This window comes from Macrosteles quadrilineatus, unplaced genomic scaffold, assembly GCF_028750875.1.
Source record: "Macrosteles quadrilineatus isolate MER2022 unplaced genomic scaffold, UCM_ALF_1.0 Scaffold_2__2_contigs__length_208266976, whole genome shotgun sequence".
NCBI lineage: Eukaryota > Metazoa > Arthropoda > Insecta > Hemiptera > Cicadellidae > Macrosteles > Macrosteles quadrilineatus.
The window spans coordinates 70109887-70129107 of NW_026542595.1; the positions used below are offsets into that span (position 1 = coordinate 70109887).

General features: G+C 35.4%; 1 protein-coding gene across 1 annotated transcript in view; it reads right to left on the reverse strand.

Annotated features, from left to right (window-relative positions):
• LOC128985555 (probable dolichyl pyrophosphate Glc1Man9GlcNAc2 alpha-1,3-glucosyltransferase) overlaps nucleotides 1–19221 on the reverse strand; it is a 76107-nt gene that overhangs the window by 50812 nt on the left and 6074 nt on the right. The window contains exon 2 of the mRNA XM_054405154.1: nucleotides 3839–4111. Within this exon, the coding sequence (XP_054261129.1) occupies nucleotides 3839–4111 (273 nt within the window). The remainder of the gene's footprint in view (nucleotides 1–3838; nucleotides 4112–19221) is intronic.

The window sequence follows — 19221 nt, forward strand, 5'->3', positions numbered from 1 at the left end:
TCCAAATCTCTATGTAAGTGAAAAAAAAACTGTGCATTCATCGTCAATAACACGGGAGTCAAAAAAAGGACAGCCAAAGAAAAGGGAAGATATTGATTTTCTGAAGAAGAAGTTTTTTAACATGATATTTATGATATTTATTCTCAATTGACAACTGTGATCTCTTCTGTGATATAGGCTAAGTTTTACATGTATGTTACATAAGGTCTACTGTGATAATGTTCATGACTCTGTTACATTTTCTAGTTTATAGTTTTCTTTGACAATGTCTATTGCACAACCGTGTCTAATGACAATAAAGCATTCTTTCTTATTCTTATTTTTATTCTTAAGTCTTTGCCAAAGCTTCCCTCCCACTATTGTAGGAGTAACTCTACCAAGCTGTACCTACATAGAACCTACATTCGATTCAATATCAAAGTTTATGTGTTATACCAGGATGAATGTAACAAGATTGGAAAAAAGGTCTTGAGTAGATTTACTTTTGATAAGGTTTTTGATAAGGAAAATCTGTCAATTTTTCAGCCTAAAAAAGATGTCTGTGATTTGTGTAACAGTTTCAAGATAAAAAGTCGAACGGTATCTCAACAACAATACGAAGAGCACATCTTACAGAAAGACAGAGCTCGAGAAGAGAAGAAAAGGGACACAGAAAAAGCAAAGGCCAAAGAAATTCATATGTATACTCAGGATACTCAAGCTGTGAAACTTGCCCCGTGTGTTAATGCATCGTCGATGTATTATAAAACGAAATTCTGTGTACATAACTTTACCATGTTTAATAATGGTACAGAGGACGCGATGACCTATTGGTGGGAGGAAAGTCAAAGTGACCTTAGCGCGTCGTCTTTTGCTTCTTGTGTTGTTGATAACCTAAAACACACACTTAATGATGATCTAAAAAGTGTAGTGGTGTGGTCCGACGGTTGCTGTAATCAAACCCAAGCGCTACTATGTCCAATGCACTGTTACACCTATCCATGGAAAAGAAGTAATCATAGAACAAACATATTTAGTTAAGGGGCACACAATGATGGAGTGTGACAGTGTGCACTCCACAATTGATACGGTCCTAAATCCCAAGAGAAGGACAAAAAATAAAAAAACCGTCAAGGAAATATTCCTCCCAAGCCAGAATGCCGAATATGCTTAGGATGCCAGGAAGAAACCCTTCCCATATAGGTCTAAATACTTGGATTTTTCTTTTTTTCGTGATTTTTCTAAAAAATAAACGATGATGTATGACTCAATACGTCCTGGCAAAAAAGTTGGAGACCTCAAAGTTCAGGACCTCAGGGCTTTAAAATACAGCCCTAATGGTTTGATAGAATACTAAGTGAGCTTTGATGATGATTACAAAAAATTGCCTGTGAGACAAAACAAAACGGCGTCTCGCGTTTTTCCTCGTCTACACAATAGCAGATTAAAGATTAAAAAATCAAAATGGGACCATCTGCAAGAACTTAAGGCCCATATTCCACGAGGTTGCCATGACTACTATGACAACATTCCGTTTGATAGCTAAGCAAAAGAGATGAAAGACTTTCCTCCAGAGGATTCGAGCTGTAGCCCCAGTGAGGTTCAGAGCCCGCCTGACGCCTTCCACCCAACAACAGACAATAACGTTCACAAAAGGCAAGTGACCTGTGAACATTCTTTTGCATTTTTGTTTTTCAAGTGATTACACCATTCGCCTTTTTGTTCCCTGGTCCCTCTAAGTTTTAACTCTTTGAACATTTTGCAACATTCGCCTCTTTGTTTCCTGATCCCTCTTAGTTTTGACCCTTTGAACAATTTATGAACACGTAAAAAATAGATTTTAGAAGTGACCTGTGGACATTCTTTCGCATTTTTTCAAGTGATTTCACCATTCGCCTTTTTGTTCCCTGGTCCCTCTTAGTTTTAACTCTTTGAACATTTTGCAGCATTCGCAACAATTTATCAACTCGTAAAAAAATAGATTTTAGTTAAATATTGATTGTGAATTTTATTTATGAAAATATTATAACAACCTATTAATCTTTGTTTAATCTCATATTATTTATGACTACCTATGCCTATAATACCCATAGATCCAAAAAGAAACAGACATCACCGCCTATCTTTAACTTATAACACCGCCTATCTTTAACTTATAACACCGCCTATCTCCGTTACCAAAAATAAAAACCGCCAACACCGCCTATCTCCAATAAAACTTTTATATAAAGTACGGTAATTATTTATATTCAAAAGAATACCATCAGCAACAGACATAAAAAACAAAAAAAACATATCATATAGTATATTTCTATAAAATTAAAACGTTTTTTGCTTCCCCTGAAAAATTACAGCAATGTCACTTGGGCGGTGTTGTTTCTTAAGCGACGATATGTTGCTATAAACCATTGGTTTCACACTTTCAACACCGCCTATCTCCAAAAATCTAAAATAGGCCTAAATAAGGACAACACCGCCTATCTCCATTATTTTATTATAATTTGATTGAATGCCGAAATCATGTCTATTATCATTAACAATGGCCTTAACCCATAAAAAAAAACAAATTATATGATTCTCATTGTAATATGACAATTTTTGTAACGTTTTTACTTCCTCCTGTAAAATCTGGGAAATGTCACTTAGGCGGAGTTGTTTCTTAGGCGACGATATAATAGATGATGTTAAATTCCATCAATGGAAAACTGTGTTTGAAACTAAGTTTATCAAAGGGGTCTAGAGGAAAATGAGAAAAACAGTAAAGTGTGAAGTGTCTGAGCCAGTATCAAAAGTTAAACAAATTTGTTTAAGTCCCCAGACATAAAAAAAAACACGTTGCCAATCTAAGATATCAAGCCAGAACCTTCAGGCAGCTGAAGAAAAATCTTAAGGACGGGGTTTTGGTTTTACACATAGACTTTTCCCAGAACTATGTAGCAAAGTATGCAACCGAAATCCAGGATAGACATTTTGGAGCCTCCAAACGTCAGATATCGTTGCATACAGGGCTGATGTATTATTCCAATGGTGACGAAACAATGTTACATGGCACTGCACTTCAATTATAATTCCGATTTATTTTTAGTTTTAGTTTAGTTCAGTATAATTATTGCTTGAGAAAAATTCACTGTTCCGTTGGAGTTCAGATGCACAACACTGACTGCTTTTTATTCTGCACTGCACATGCGCGGCACCTCCGTTCCTTCTGTCACTTCTGTCCAAATCGCTCCGTAACCGAAAACTGGATGAGACGGACGGAGCGGACTGAACTGAGCGGACCCAGTGTGCGGCTCTACATTTGAATAGGTACATGGTATTCAAAATTAATGGAAGGGACTTAACTGAGCGGACTCAGTGTGCGACGTGCTTTAAACAAAATATTGTATTCTGTTTAAATATAGACCTGTGTACTTATAATGCTTATTATTTAACCACCTGACTTATGCAAATAGTTGTTGACACTATCATATGCCTACTTTAAGTATACCTGTGTCATTGACTAAGAAACAGTGTTATTAACTGATCAATATGCACCTATTTTCTTTCATTCAAAGAAAAAAAGTACCAAATTTAGTAATTTAAAAACATGTCTTTATTATATTAGTATGGTAAACACGATAAGATTTCAAACCTAACTATTCTACTTAGATCTTCCTACAACAAACTGTTACCATCAAACAAATTGTCATAGTTTGAGCAAATGGTTGAGGAGCCACAGTAATTCCTTAAACTGTCATTCACTAGGTAGTTTAACTTATAGTATAAACACGGCTTGGCATCAAAACAACACTCTTTTTTCGGGTGGTTTCCTAACTAATTCTATAAATATCACATAGATTAAGAAAAAGATTTTACTTACTCTTTAATTCCATAGGCGAACACTAAATCAGTCACGATAACTGTTAGTCTTTGAAAAACTACAGTCTCATATGATGCATAGTTTAAATTTTTGACTTGCAGCATTTTGGGATCAAAGAAAACCGCAATTTGAGAAAGGATGAATTCAAACCAAGCGAAAAGAGGGGGATAGTCCAGGGTCCATTCCGATGTAGCTTCATTATACCACTGGCGCAACGGCAAACTGTGGGTGATTGCCAGCCAGTTACGGTGGACTTCAAAATCTGTTGATCGGCTATACCAAGAAAAAAAAAATCATTAGAATTAATTGGGATAAGCACGTCTAAACAGATTAACAATTCAAAACTCTTGGTAACATATTCACGTTTTATTAAGCAGTAAATAGAAGCTTAGGCTCATTTACCTAAAGACTAGATTACTGGTAGCCTATATTTGCATTAAAATAATTATTCTATCTATCTATATATTAATAGGAAAGCATGTTTCTTTAAAACCTTTTTTCTCAGCTCGTGTGCATCGCAGGCAAAATCTACTCATACTGTTAGAAAGATATTTTCCTGTAGATGTGCAGAATCCCTTTAAAAATTCAAATAGGCTAAAAAATAAGCACAAAAAATGAATTTGAAATTTAAAAAAATTAACATGGGTTTTATGGGTTGCCATGCTGGTGACGAAATAACAAACAACGAATCATAAACAGAAAATCAAAACAAATGTAAGAAATTCCAATCACATGTTTTATTTACAGTGTGGGGTGAAAATAAAGAAGACTGTAAATAACATATTTTTGGTCGAGTTTTCGACCACGGGACGACCTCTAGTTATCATTAATATGAATCGTAGTCGCCATTGACATAAACGGGTATAGGAAAATATTTATTCTGAATGATTATTCAGATTATCTACTCAAATTATCAATCGATTACAACTACTGACTTAACACTCACAAGCACCAAGGTAAATGTTATTATTGAATTGGGGCAGCCCTGGGAGATTGGTAGAACTAATCCACCACAGTAGTTGTATCTAATCTACTAATTTACCACTCGAACTTAGTCACTAACAAGACTACAAGATCGTGCCACTCATCCTACACTCATCCTTCACTCATATTTGGGTTAAAATACGCACATAGTGGTGTCCCCATCTTAAATAGTTGATTGATTGATAGTTTCTAACCCTCCCCTTCCATGTGGTGTGGTTATCAGTTGGTTCAGCTTTAGAGTTTGACCTTTTTATATATCGTTGTTTGAAATCATAGTGGTCTGCCTGACCGTAGTGATCTGGTTACCATTTTTTTGTGACAATCTTGTAGGTGTTTCATTTACAGTATTTAATGGCTTGTGAAACCGGTGTTTCAATTTATGATTTTCTATCTATGCTTTAATTGGTAAAAATAGGTGAAATGGCTCGTAAAAATGATAAAAAGGATCCTGATTTAAATTATAGAATTCGAGACCTTTTATCATGAATCACATTGGAAATTCAATTAAGTTACCGTACTGACAAAATTGATGATTCGTACACAGTTTCAATCTGAAGAGGAACATAGTCAAGCTGTCTCATTAGAATCAGATAAAGATAACAACCTCGGATAAAGAATATAATGACAATCCCATGGAAATCACAGAAAATTACAACCTGCCAGCGTATTTTGTCAAAAGGAGGAAGAAAAGAAATCTGGCCAATCGCATGGGAGTGTATTTGTAAAGCTCCTCCAAATCAGGTCAAATTAATGTATTTTCCAAATTTTATCAAAACATGTTCATAAACAAGCAAACTACAACAGTTGACTTATTCTCCATAAGATTAACATGGAAATTTTAAATTTAAAATTTTCTGCATAACTATTAGGCGCACAATAACGCTTCAAATATACCAAATTATTTGTTTTTTTATGCTCTTCAATATGGTTTGAAAGAAATTGTGATATCTTGTGTTTATAGGGTCAAAAATGGGAAAACCCTATGGCCCTTATTAGACGAGGCAGCCAAGTTGCGCAGCCAGCCGGGCAGCCAGTTGGCCAGCCAGTCACTCGGCATTGGTTCTTATGGAGCTTATTACACGAGGGCAGCCAGTTGCGCAGCCACTGTTTGGCTGCCGGCTGGTTGCCAAGCCCGGCGACCGCACCACTGGCTGCTCGGTCTGGTCGCGCTCCTGTGTAGCTTACGGATCTTATTACACTGGGCAGCCAGTCGCCCGCTGCCACACATCAGTAGTCAGTAGTAGATCATCACTCGTGGTCGTGGAAGTGCGCTCATCTCTGCCGGTCACATCATTGTGTGTTGTTTTCCTCAGTATTCTTTTGGTGAACAATGTCGTCTGATTGTGAAGTGAGTGTGAATGTTGTAGCAAACAACGAGAATAGTGAAGTGAGTGTGGTTGGAAGTTGCAATAAATCTAAAAAGAAGAAACAGGGAGATGGCTCTAAAATTACTGCACCAAAAAGGTGTCTCTCCCCAACAGAAACTGTTCCACCAACACTGTTCCACCAACACTGTTCCACTGTCAACAAGAGACTGGCCTAGTTGGTAATTTTGTGGCTGCCCTGTGGCTGCTCTACTGGTTGCTACGCTAGGCAGCCAGACAGGCGACTGGCTGCCCGGCTGGTTGCGCAACTTGGCTGCCTCGTCTAATAAGAGCCTATTTCTCCGGTAAACCGCCGTTGTTCCCAGAGTCCAATCATGCTAAATTCGCAAACTCGTTTGAATAAATGTAGGTTTACACGTTCATACCAAATTTCATCAAAATCGTATCATTTTTGCTCAAGTTATTGTGCTAACGGACACATAGATATATATATAAATATATATATGAATTTGAACGGGTGGTGTTTTTGGCCTTTAGGAACCTCAAGACAAAAAAGTTAATCGGTCCCGGGTCTAGGTCTTACCATGAGTACTACGGTGATAGCTTATTCCCTATATGGGAAATTCGCTAAAACGAGATTTTCAAGAGACTTGACAGAAGTGACAGGCTTAGGCTACCAATCTAGCTAACGAATATGGAGTCGGCCGAGATTTTATCCATGATAACCATGTAATATTAAACTATTCTGTGAAAGCTGTGACAATGTGAAAAGTTTAAGGAGAACTTTGAAGAAGAACGAGTTTCCTCAGGTTGAGGATAATCTAAATATTTGTGGTTCATGCAAGAGCAAACACAGGCACACCTCAATATCAGGAGAATTTCTAAAATAAAAGGCAAACATATTATATGAAAAGATAATGGGGAAAGATGATTTTAAAGCATGACAGGTGATAAACTATATCGTAATGTTGCTGCAGCCAACCCAAGATTTAGAAAAGTTTAAGGAAATCATCGAGGAGCTGAGAGTAACACCTGACTAAGTTTACAATCAGATGAAAGTGGGTTATTTTACCGTCTTTTACTAGGACCATGTGGATGCACAAACACTAGTTCAGTGTCTTCATCTTCATCTGAAGAAAAACAAACAACCAAAAGAACCTCACAAGAAAAAAGTACCAATGGCCAGATCCCAAGCTAAATCTTTACAACATCTTAAAGAAAACCTTTCTCCCAATGATTTAAGTATAACTTACGGACTTTAGTGAGAACTATTCTTTTGTGATTCAAAATGAAATTCAGAGCTATCACTGGTCAAGACGCGGTTGTACACTTCATCCTATATGCGTTTATTGGGCGAGTGAGAGGGAACTCAAGGTTGCAAATCACTGTTTTATTAGTGATAACTTGGATCATGATGTCTCTTTTGTTAATGATGTCCAAAGAGAAATGATGAAATGGCTGAAAGACAGTTTTCCATCAGTCACAAAGGAGCACTATTTTACGGATGGATGTGCCGGGCAATATAAAAACAGGAAAAACTTTAAAAATATTTGTGAGCATGAAAACGATTTTGGGATTTATGCTGAGCACTCCTTTAATGCCACAAGCCGGTAAGTCAACCTGCAATGGTCTTGGAGGTACCATAAAACACACACCTTGAAAAGCAAGCCTTCAACGAATTGATCATGAACAAATGACTATTGCAGGTTACTTAAATACCCCCGCCACAGCAAACCTGCAGACTAAGCGAATTTCCATTTGACTGATTGGATTTACACTGAAATGTCTACTTAAAAATATAACATTTATTCTCTATTTAAATAGAATTAGTTTAACTAGTACTTAGGTTTGCTGCATCAGGGAGAGTAAAACTGTTTTTTTTTGTAAAACGTTAATAGTTAGTAAGAAATAAAAACATTTTCCAAATTTGATCAAAATATGTTCATAAACAAGCAAACTACAACAATTTACTTATTCTCCATAAGAATAACATGGGAATTTTAAATTTACAATTTTTTGGAATTTTCTCCGTAACCATTAGGCGCATAATAACGCTTCAATATACTAAATTATTTGTTTTTATAAGCTCTACAAAATGGTTTGGAAAGAAATTGCTAAATTTTATGTTTTTTGGGTCAAAAATGGCAAAAACCTATTTTTACCCCATAAAACCCCCCTTAAACCCCCGTTCCCATGGTCCGATCATGCTGGATCGCGAACTCGTTCGAATAAACGTAGGTTTACACGTTTGTACCAAATTTCATCAAAATCGGATCATTTTTGCTCGAGTTATCGTGCTAACGGACACATATATATAAATATATATATATATATATATGAATTTGAAAGGATGGTGTTTTTGGCCTCTAGGGACCTCAAAATGAAAAAAAAATCGGTCCCGCGTCCAGGTCTTACCATGAGTACTACGGTAATAGCTTATTCCCTATATGGGAAATTCGCTAAAAAGAAGGAAGTGCCTAATCCAGAAAGAAGGAAGTGTCCAAGAGTTGTAAATCAAGCCAAAAAGCTTGATATAATACAAAAACTTGTACCATTGATGCCCCCAAATAGGCGTTCATTTTGGTCACAAGTGAAGAACCAGATCTCATCACAGAGTTGGATGTAGAATAAGTTCTCAAAAGTGTTAACTATTGACCAGTGATTTTTGCCTGCTATGTATTTTAAGATTATTGTCTCATCACACTAAACTTAAAATTTACAAAACTGTCATAAGACCTGTCCTTCTCTATGGAGCTGAAACCTGGATTATCGATAAAAACACAGAGAAAAAACTTATTACTTTTGAAAATAAAGTCCTGCGCAAAATCTTTGGCCCTACTAAAGAAGGAGATGTGTGGAGAATTAAACGTAATCAGGAACTAAGAAACCTGTTCAAGGAGCCAGATATAATTGCAGAGGCTAAAAGCAGGAGGCTTCGCTGGACGGGCCACATCATTAGAAGAGAGGAAGCTAGCACACTTTATCAAATATGGAAAAGTGACCCACTGGGGAGGAGACCACGAGGGAGACCGAGGAAACGCTGGACGGATGAAGTAAAGAAAGATATGACCAGAATGGAAGTTAATGAAGATACCGCAAGAGACAGGGCGGCGTGGAGGCAGTGTGTTGGTGAGGCCAAGTACCACTTGGGGTACAAATGGCCATGTGAGTAAAAGTAAGTAAGTATGTATTTTAACCTAAAACCTAGCCTTTTTAGCCTATTTTATTTGATTTTTAATCAATGTACTATAAAAAAAACTGAAAAAGTGTTGATATAGCATTAAAAACACCTTATGTAATAATACAAATTTGTCATGACACAATACATTGATTTTTGTTATTTATAAGTGTTTTAATTATTGGGTCCCTAGGTTTAGAATGGTATTTTTTATCAGATTGCTACTTGACTTGCTGCCACCTTCATGATATTACATGACTTAAATTTGTCTTTTCCACCTAGCTAAAAAACAGTAGCCTATGTGTAGTTACTGTTTTTTTGGCTCAGCATTTTGTAATGCAAATTGTATTTTTCACTAAGCCAAAAAACAGTAGGTATGTGCAGTTGCTGTGTTTTTTCATAGCATTTTGTAACGGACAACACAGTAAGTGCAAGTATTTTAAAACGTTTTTATTAGCTCACTTTCTTGTCCGGTACAAATTTTGCAATTTTATACTAACTTCCCGATGAGCTAGAGACTTGAAACTTGAAACATAGCTCACAAATGGATGACAACGCAATATTATACCATTTAATTTTCATATTTCCCTTTGGCCACGCCCCATGGGCTTGTTTTTATTAGCTCGCTTTCCTACAAATTTTGATATAAATTTCAAACAAAGTTCCTGATGAGCTAGAGACTTGAAATTTGAAACTTAGCTCACAAATGGATGACAATCTATATCATTAATACGCTACATGAAACTTTGTCGGTTGAACTCCTCCGCCATTTCTTAACCGATTTTATCCATTGACGTCTCATTGGAAAGAGCGTGCCGCGTAGATTTGCAAACTGGCCTTAAATTTTAGAAAAAGTCCCTTGGGCTCTGCCCCAGTGGCTTTGAAAGTTTCCATGTTATCCTTATGAAGAACATAATTGTATACATTTTGATCAGCTGTATAATTTAATTGCAGTTATTTACTTTTCAATTCAATGAAACGCATTGAGTACATTTATTTAATACTAGCTGTTTGCCCGTTCTACGTACGGGAATCTTGTGCAATATTATATCATTTAATTTTCATATTTCCCTTGGGCTACGCCCCATGGGCTACCGAATTTTCTATGTTTACATTTTGAAAGAATGTGAATATATCAAATAATTTTAGTCAGCTGTAAATACTTAAATTTGACAGTTCGAAGAGCAGAAGTAAAGAGGTACAGATTATACTCCTGAGAGATTAAATTATTGAAGTAAATAAGTATGACTGAGCACCCTGAATATTATATTTTTAAAAAGAAGTGACATGTTTCGGACATAAGTCCATTTTCAAACTTCAAATACATTAAATACTTAACTGTTGTTTATATTGTTTGTTTGTAAATAAATATAATTTATATATATACAGATAAATAAATCCTGAGAGATTGTTATTGATACATTATGTACATGTATGCATGTATTTGTGTTATGTATACATTATGTGAAGGTAATTGTAAATTATCTGTTGCATGCACCCCACGTTTTTAGTTTTAAATCTTACAAGTATTTATACTCTCCACATATTTATAAATTATTTTCTACTTTTTAGGGTTATTAATTAAAAACACATTTTACCTTGTTAAAAAGTTGTTACCTAGTTGAATTCTAGAGCAAAAATTACATCATATTGAAACAAAAATCATTGAAAAATCTTTATTCAGTTTGGTAATGTCCAAAATAGAAAACCTTGAATATCTTAAAACTACCTAACCTGCAGTTACTGTCTTTTAACTTAGGAGGAAAGAGCTGCTGTTTGATTTTTGTAAATCAAACATTAAGAAAATCACTATATATCTTTCACTATATATCAAAGGCTGTAAATGATGAATAGCGGATCAAGCTGGAAGAGAAATTTTTCACTAACAGGAACTAGAAGTTTTCACTACTATAAACCGATTTCTAGTGATTCCTTAGAAATTAGAACGGTAACAGTGGCCAAAGATACGGATTTGGTTTTTTCATTTACCGAGGACAATTTGTGGCATTCATCTTCAAAACCCACACCAAACTCATACATGTTGCTGCAGTGTATGATTGCCATTGGTACTATGCTCTTGTGAGGAATACTTCAAATGAAGATGAAGACGCTGAACTAGTGTTCATGCATCCACATGGACCTAGTAAATCATTTACTGGCCAAAAGAGAAGATTCCTGTTTCATCCCGTTTGATAACAATTTAGGCTATGTTCAGTTGGTGTTCCACAACTGGCTGAATCAAACCAAATGGCGTACTAGTCAGGAAGGACTTTGAAATTATGCCAAATCAAAATAACTCAAAATAATGTATGTGTGTAATTTCTCATGTCATAAAATTTTCTCAAATTGTAAATTAGCCAATAAGTTACATTCAACTATTTTGTTACAACCATTTCAAATTAAACCGCTAAAATCTTTTAGCTTTAAATTTGTTTGAGGAAATATCAAGTAATCTTCAAAATTGTAATTTAATATTGTCAAAGAACTACAGAACTTAGGTAAATTTTTAAGCTTTCAAAACTGCAAACTCGTATAAGTATTTTTTGTTATAAGATTCAAGATATATTTTACTACATTTCTTTTGTTAGTTAATATGTTCATAACACTTTTTATCCAATATCTGTATATATAAAAAACCACTAATATCTATATATTTTCAAACAGGTCATAGCTTAAAGGAAAATTCTGCAAAACAAATAATTGTTCTAGCTGGTCGGACAAAAAAGTTATAGCAGTTTTTCACAATCCATGACGGTCACATTTGTAAAAAAAAATAAAATAATATATAGTAATTTTTAAATTGTTTTTTATACTCTAGAGTGACAAGTTATATCATTGGCTATTGGATACTGAAGTAGAATTCTCATCTATATGGACCAGCTGCAGCCAATTTTTTATTAAAAAAGAACGTAGTTGTGTGAGCCAGTAACAGAATGCGCTATAATCTAAAATTATATTTTATACCTTATCTTTTTTTGCTGACCAGGTTGATGGCACATAACAGTTGCTATAACTTATCATAAGTCATCCCTAAAGTTTGTTTAACTTTGTAAAAAATATTGTGTATTTGACAGAATTAAGTAATTTAAATCAGCGCAATCCATAGGTGGCTTACAGTCAGTCAGGCCAACTTTGCAACGCTGGTTAACTTTGACCCCCTTACCACATGTTAAGATTTTACTTCATTGAGGCCTCAATTTTTTTTTAGTGTGTGGGTAAAAAATAGTCTGCTGTAAGCTTTTATCATGTGGCTACTTTTTTCAGAGGACACTTTCTTATACTTCTCTCAGATTTGGAGGGAAATGTCATTGAAATAACTCAGTGCACAGAGTCTCTGTGGCTATTCAGTTAGAGTTAGTTAGTTTAGAGTTGGTTTTTCATTGTTTCCTTGTTAAATTTAGTTGGAATTGATGGTACAGTATATATGTTCAAAAATGGAAATTGATGAAAATCAGGTAAAATATATTTAAGTTATTTTCTTAAAATAAGGGTTTCAGTAACTCCAACCTGTATTTACAATATTCAGTGAAACATTGACCCTAGGATCAAAGGCCTGAATCAATCTTAGCCATAGATTCTATGTTTTTGGAAAATTAACTTTAAAAAATGTAGGTACTTGACACTATTAAAAATTACTTATTTAAAATTACTTATTTAAAACTACTTATTTAGGCTACTTATTTAAAATTAATCTAGCCTATAGGACTAAATTTTAGGTTGCTTATAAAAAAAGTACTCAGTAGGGCCTGTATTTGAGTTTTATTTTGCTCAACTAATTCCATTTTCTAACAAGTAGGTTAAATGACAAGTTTTAAAAAATAAAAAAGGTTGACTTATTTTTTATTTAGTTTCCACCTGTTAATTTTGAGCTGTACTAATTTTATGGTTTTTTCTAGGCTCAGAACAACCAGACGATTGCTAAGCCCAGGAAGAAATCAAAGAAGCGATCTAGGCCTTCTGCTCCGGGTACCCGCCAGTATGAGACAAAATCAAGGTATACGGAGGAGCAACTCAACCTGGCGTTAATTGAGATAAAAAAATGGGAAAAAAGCCATTAAAGAAGCTGTAAGGGCTTATGGTATCCCAAGGACTACATTGAAGAATAAGTTAAGAAGCCAGCACAGCAAACTTGTTGGTAGGCCTCTACAGTTTACCCCACTTGAAGAAAACATTTTCAAAGAACACGTTTTGACTATAAGTGTAATGGGACAAGCATTCACAATGTACGACTTGCATTGTGTTGTGAAAAACTACCTTGACAGACAGCAAAGAACCATTAGTGTCTCCAATAACAATATACCAGGTTGGGATTGGGGCGATGGTTTTTTGGGACGCCATCCTGAACTAAAAAACTGTTTTGGTAGAAACATTTCCCGTAAAAGAGCCCAACTAGATGCCGATTCAAACACATTTTACGAACACTAGAAGCAGAGATGGAAGGAGTACCCCCACAAAATGTGTTCAATTATGATGAAACTGGGTTTCATGATGAACCAAAAAAAAACCAAGCACCTTTTTCGCCGTTCAACGAAACACCCTGAGATAATAAGAAACAGCAAAAATCATGCTATACTGTCATGTTTTGTTGCAACGCAGCTGGCCACTTGTTACCGCCTTACTTTGTGTTCAAGGGAAAAAACAAAATGTCTAATTGGATCCTTGGTGCCCCAGAAGGGTCCAGAATGAATGTTTCAAAATCTGGGTGGATGGACATGAGCGTATTTGAAGATTGGTTTCAAAGCCATTTTCTTCCTTTTGCAAAAAAACTAGAAGGTAAAAAACTTTTGATCGGAGAAATCTGTCTGCACATCGTGTCAATGTGCTTAAACTATGCAAAGAGCATAACATTTCTTTTGTTTTTTTGGTACCGAATTCTCATTTACGTCAGCCGCTCGATGTTGCCCTTTTCGCTCAAATGAAAATCCAATGGCGACTGTTGCTTAAAAAGTGGCGAGATTCACCCCAAGGAAAGGTGAGTGTATCTTTGCCAAACAGATGCTTCTGCAGATTAAATCCAAAAAGGATTTGAATGTACTGGAATTGTTCCCATCGACAGAGACAGAGTTTTAAAAAAGTTGCCAAAATACTCCGAACCATCACCAGAGGATGTTTCTAAACTTGTTGGTGAAGAGTTTCAAGCGTACCTGAACAACATCCGAGCAGAGGATTTGGTTCCAAACCGAGGGAAAAAATACCAGATGCCTGTCACACCTGGGAAGAGTGTTTCCCTTGAAGAAGTAGATAAATATGTGAGGGAACGAGAAGAATCAAAAAAGAAGAAGAAAACAAAACAGAAGAAATGTGTCTCAAGTAATAAAGAAAAAGAAAAGCAGACTTAAGTTAAAAGAAAGAAGAAGTTCACGATGAAACAAAAACCAAGCAAGACAAAGAACATTGAAATCAATGACTCGGTTAACTTTCATATTGATTTAGGCAGTGGATTTGATTTGCCTTTTATAGTTCGGCCGCTTAGAAAACGACCTGCGCGCTAATGCTAAACCAATGCTGGAGGAGGTCGCTTTCTAAGCGGCCGAACTATAGTGATTTAATCTCAGAGGCGGATATTGATCAAGTACTGGACGATGCTTTAAATAATGCTAACGAAAATTTCATTGATAACCCTGTCAATCCAAAAGTTAATGAAAATTCAATAGAAGAATTTAGATTTTTTGAACAAGCGACTATGTGATTGTTCACTATGAAGGGTCATATTTCATAGGAACAATCATTGAATTCAATGAATCTAATCCTGAGAAAATTAAAATGAAAGTAAATGCAATGACTTTAAATGGCAAAAACTGGAGGTGGCCTACACCGAAAGATGAAATCTTTTATGAGGAGGAAGATGTTGTCAAGAAAATGGACAGTTCTTGTGTCTTTCCAGCTAATTCACGTGTTGACTTAGCCTGAAGCCTGACACGCTGACACAACCTTTTCTGGTAGTGGTTCTAATGTAAATAGTCTTGTATTACTGACTATTTAGAAATCTTAGAAAACTTAGAAATCTTGTTCCTAAGCCATATCTAAAAATATCTTATTATGCTTTTTTAATGGCATCTTGAGTTATGATCTGTTATTGTGGGGAGCAGAGAGTTGATGCAGCATTGCAATTTCAGCAATTTTTCGATGATGAAGGGGATGGTTTATTTGACCGAATAGTGACCGGAGATGAAACATGGATTCATCATTAGACTCCCGAAACAAAAAACAGAGCATGGTGTGGAAAGCAAAAGATGAGGCTGCACCAAAAAAAGCAAAAGTCGTGCAATCTGCAGGAAAAGTTATGGCAACCGTCTTTTGGGATTCAAAGGTGTTTTACTGATTGACTACCTGCCTCATGGGACCACAATTACCGCAGAACGTTATTGTGAGGTGTTAAAAAACCTAGGAAGGGCAATACAAAACAAAAGAAGAGGGAAGTTGACAAAAAAAGTTTTTTTGTTCCATGACAACGCTCGCCCACATGCTGCCAGACGAACACAAGACCTGCTTGAAGAGTTTCGGTGGGATGTTTTTGGACATCCGCCTTATTCCCCTAACCTCGCACCAAGCGACTATCATCTCTTTAAACAGCTGAAGCAACATCTTGGGGGAAAACGCTTGGCAAACAACGAAGACCTAAAGCAAGAAGTTGAAAGTTGGCTAAACAGTATGGCGGCAGATTGGTATGAAGCTGGTTTAGAAAGACTTTTGCCAAGGTACCAAAAATGCATTGAAAACCAAGGCAACTATGTAGAAAAATATATTTTGAGTGTACCTTTAAAAATATGTCCTTTACAAAGTTTTTCTGGAGTTTTTTGTTACCTTTTTAAAAGAGTGTAACTTACTTTTGGAACAACCCTCGTATATTAGCCTAGTTTATTTCAGTTTTACAGTAGATTGGTGATAGTTTATGTTTATAACCTTGCATCTGGCAGTTAAAAGTCTCTGAATTTGCAGGCCATTTTTACTGTAGGCCTATGCACGTAGGTTACTTTAGAGCTGTATTGCTTGTGCTCTACCATACAAAAGTATGTAGGCCTTACTATTATATTTTCTTTATCAGGACATTACAAGGAACAAACTTAAACCATTGACAGATCCCAAAAATGGCGTAGAACTGTTTACTTGTAAGAACAAAAAAATGGGCCTGTAACATTTTTCCAAAGTAGAGGCTTGGAAAAAGTAGGCCTACAAAAGATTTTTTTACTAGAAATCCAAGATAGAAAACTTTTAGAAATTGGTTCTTTACATGAAAAAAGTCATATTTATTATAATTTGTATGTAAAAAATATGAGAGAGAATGTTACGTCACACTGAGCTAAACACGCAGTAGCGTCATTCTAAGTTTTTATTCTCAACTTTCAAAATATTGTTACATCATGGTAACTAAAAAAACTAAGTAGCCTATCAAAATAAACAATTAATAGCCTAGAATATCCTGTGTAAAATTATATAAAAAAATATCTAAGACAGTGAATGTTTTCTGTTCAAACTTAGCAGTAAAACAAACTGATGCTCAAACGACTATTTACTAGTCATTTTCCAGTGTATTAGCGACTAGTCACAGTCGTTTGCCAGATGCAGGGTTAAAATGAAGAAAATAATAGACTAGTAAGTGGTATAGACTTATATTTTGTATTCATTTACTCGGAATAGGATATAGAGAGCAGTTATTTTGAAAATGAGGAGACAAAGCTCATATGTATTTTTTTAGAAATAATCTGTATTAAAATAATAAATAATAAAAGTTACTTGAAACCTTTTACTGTTTTGTGGCACAGTGCAATCCGAGGGAGGAATAGGGTTTCTATATGGTAATTTGTGAAAAAGGGGAGATTTTAGCTGGTGACCCCCACTAGGCCTACAGTAAGTAAAAATGTATGGGCTAGCAAAATTGTATACCTACATAGCACAAATACAACAGACGTGAATAGGACAAGGACTGGGAGCAATGAAAAAGACGATATACTAAGGACGTTACTACTGGCCAAAGTGAAACTAAGGAATAAAAACAACTTTAATAGAGAGTACAAGAGTTGCATTTTTCAGTCATTGCATAACAATATTTTGTGATACTAACATTTATTCCAAAAGTACCATTATACAATGTATTTAATAGAGATTAAAAAAAGAGGAGATTTTTCACTTTTTCCAGAAATCCCCCCGGAGCTAAATTTTGAACATCAAAATCCGGTAATCTCCGGGGAAATCCGGGGATATGGCAACCATAGGGAGGAACCAAGAAGATTTGGTAATTGCCTACTATGCATTTCTAAAATGTTACAGAGACACCAAGAAAGTTGTTTTGTGGCTAGATAATTGTAGCGCACAAAACAAAAACTGGTGCTTACTCAGTTTTTTCGTAAGAGTGGTCAACTCGCCAGAGTTTGCTTTAACAGAGCTAGAGGTGTTTTACTTTGAACCTGGGCATACATTCATGAGCGCTGATAGCATTCATCATCAAGTAGAGCAATCACTTAAAGCCCAAAAGAAAACCTATGATTTTGACAATTTCTGCAAAGCTGTTTGTAATGCCTGTAGCGCTGAAAGGAATAATCCCAGAAAACAGAAAATAATTTTGGGAAGAATTGCCGCTGCCAACAGCCTAAAATTGTAAGATTAGCCCAAAATAAAAATGTCTGTTAAAACTTTTGATTTTTTCCTCTTCCTGTTAGTACCTACTTAAACTTTTTCATAGCCTATATTTACTATTTTGGTAATTAAGATTAGATAGGCCTAAAAAAATATGCTTCAGATTTTTAGGCAACTAATTCTAGGCTACATATTATGGTTTTTTCCCATCAAACGGCTTTCAAAATGTCCTTATTGGCTTTTAAATGATTAAGTATTAAAACGTGCAAATTACAATAAATTCAAACTTTGCAGCCGATTATGTATTTTATTTTCAACACAAATTAATTAGGTTTTTAATGCTACGACATTTTAGGCTTGATTGACGTTATACTCCCCGCCAAAGCTGGTGGCGGCTGAGGGATTAGGACGGCCAGGTTGGTGAGCAGGTCCGACCTATGTAGTTCTACCTGGCGGTCCTAATCCCTCAGCCGCCACCAGCTTTGGCGCGGAGTATAGTTGGTTATAAAAATAAGCCAACACAAGAAATCAAAAGTTGTTAGTAGGCCTAAATTAATTGTAGTTTTAACTCAGGTTAGGGTGTAAGTGTTACACTTACAGTAAGTGCTTTGTTTGTGAGATTATCACTAAGCAAAAGGGCAGTTTCTGTCACTTGCGGCCCTTTTGCTTAGTATTTCACTACTTCAAAAAGCAGCAAGTGTAAGTAATTTATAGTTTAAAATTTATTTTAAAATTTTGTATGTTAAAAACATATCATTTAACTTATAAACTCATCACAATAAAGCTTATGAACTCCAAAAATTATTATTGTCTACAAATTATAAAAGTTGAAACTTTGGACGTGTTTTTCTCATTTTGTGCGAAATGCAGATACTGCCTTTTTCCTTAGCAGGGCAGTACAAATGTTTGGACATCAAGGAATAACACTGCTTATAAAACCATGACAAGCAAATTTTACAACAATAAGAGTTTGTTAGAGTTAAAAGAGCCTTTTTTGGCTGCCTTTGTGTCCCTCGTTAAGAGTCCTTGGAGCCTAGACGTTCTAACTCTTATAACAATTGAAGAAATACAAAGAAAATTTCTAATCCCACAGTATACTAAATATTTAAATAACAATCACTTTGGTGTCTGAAAAAATATTTTTGGACGGTAAACAACTCATCAGCGGCTGTTCGGAATTAACATTGCTCTTATTGCGGGCACATCCAAGATGGCCGTTAACTTCCTTGAACTCCCTGGAGAACAATTCAAAACTACAAAGAACATTTCTTATCCCACAGTATACTAGATATTTAAAATATTATCACTTTGGTGTTTGAAAA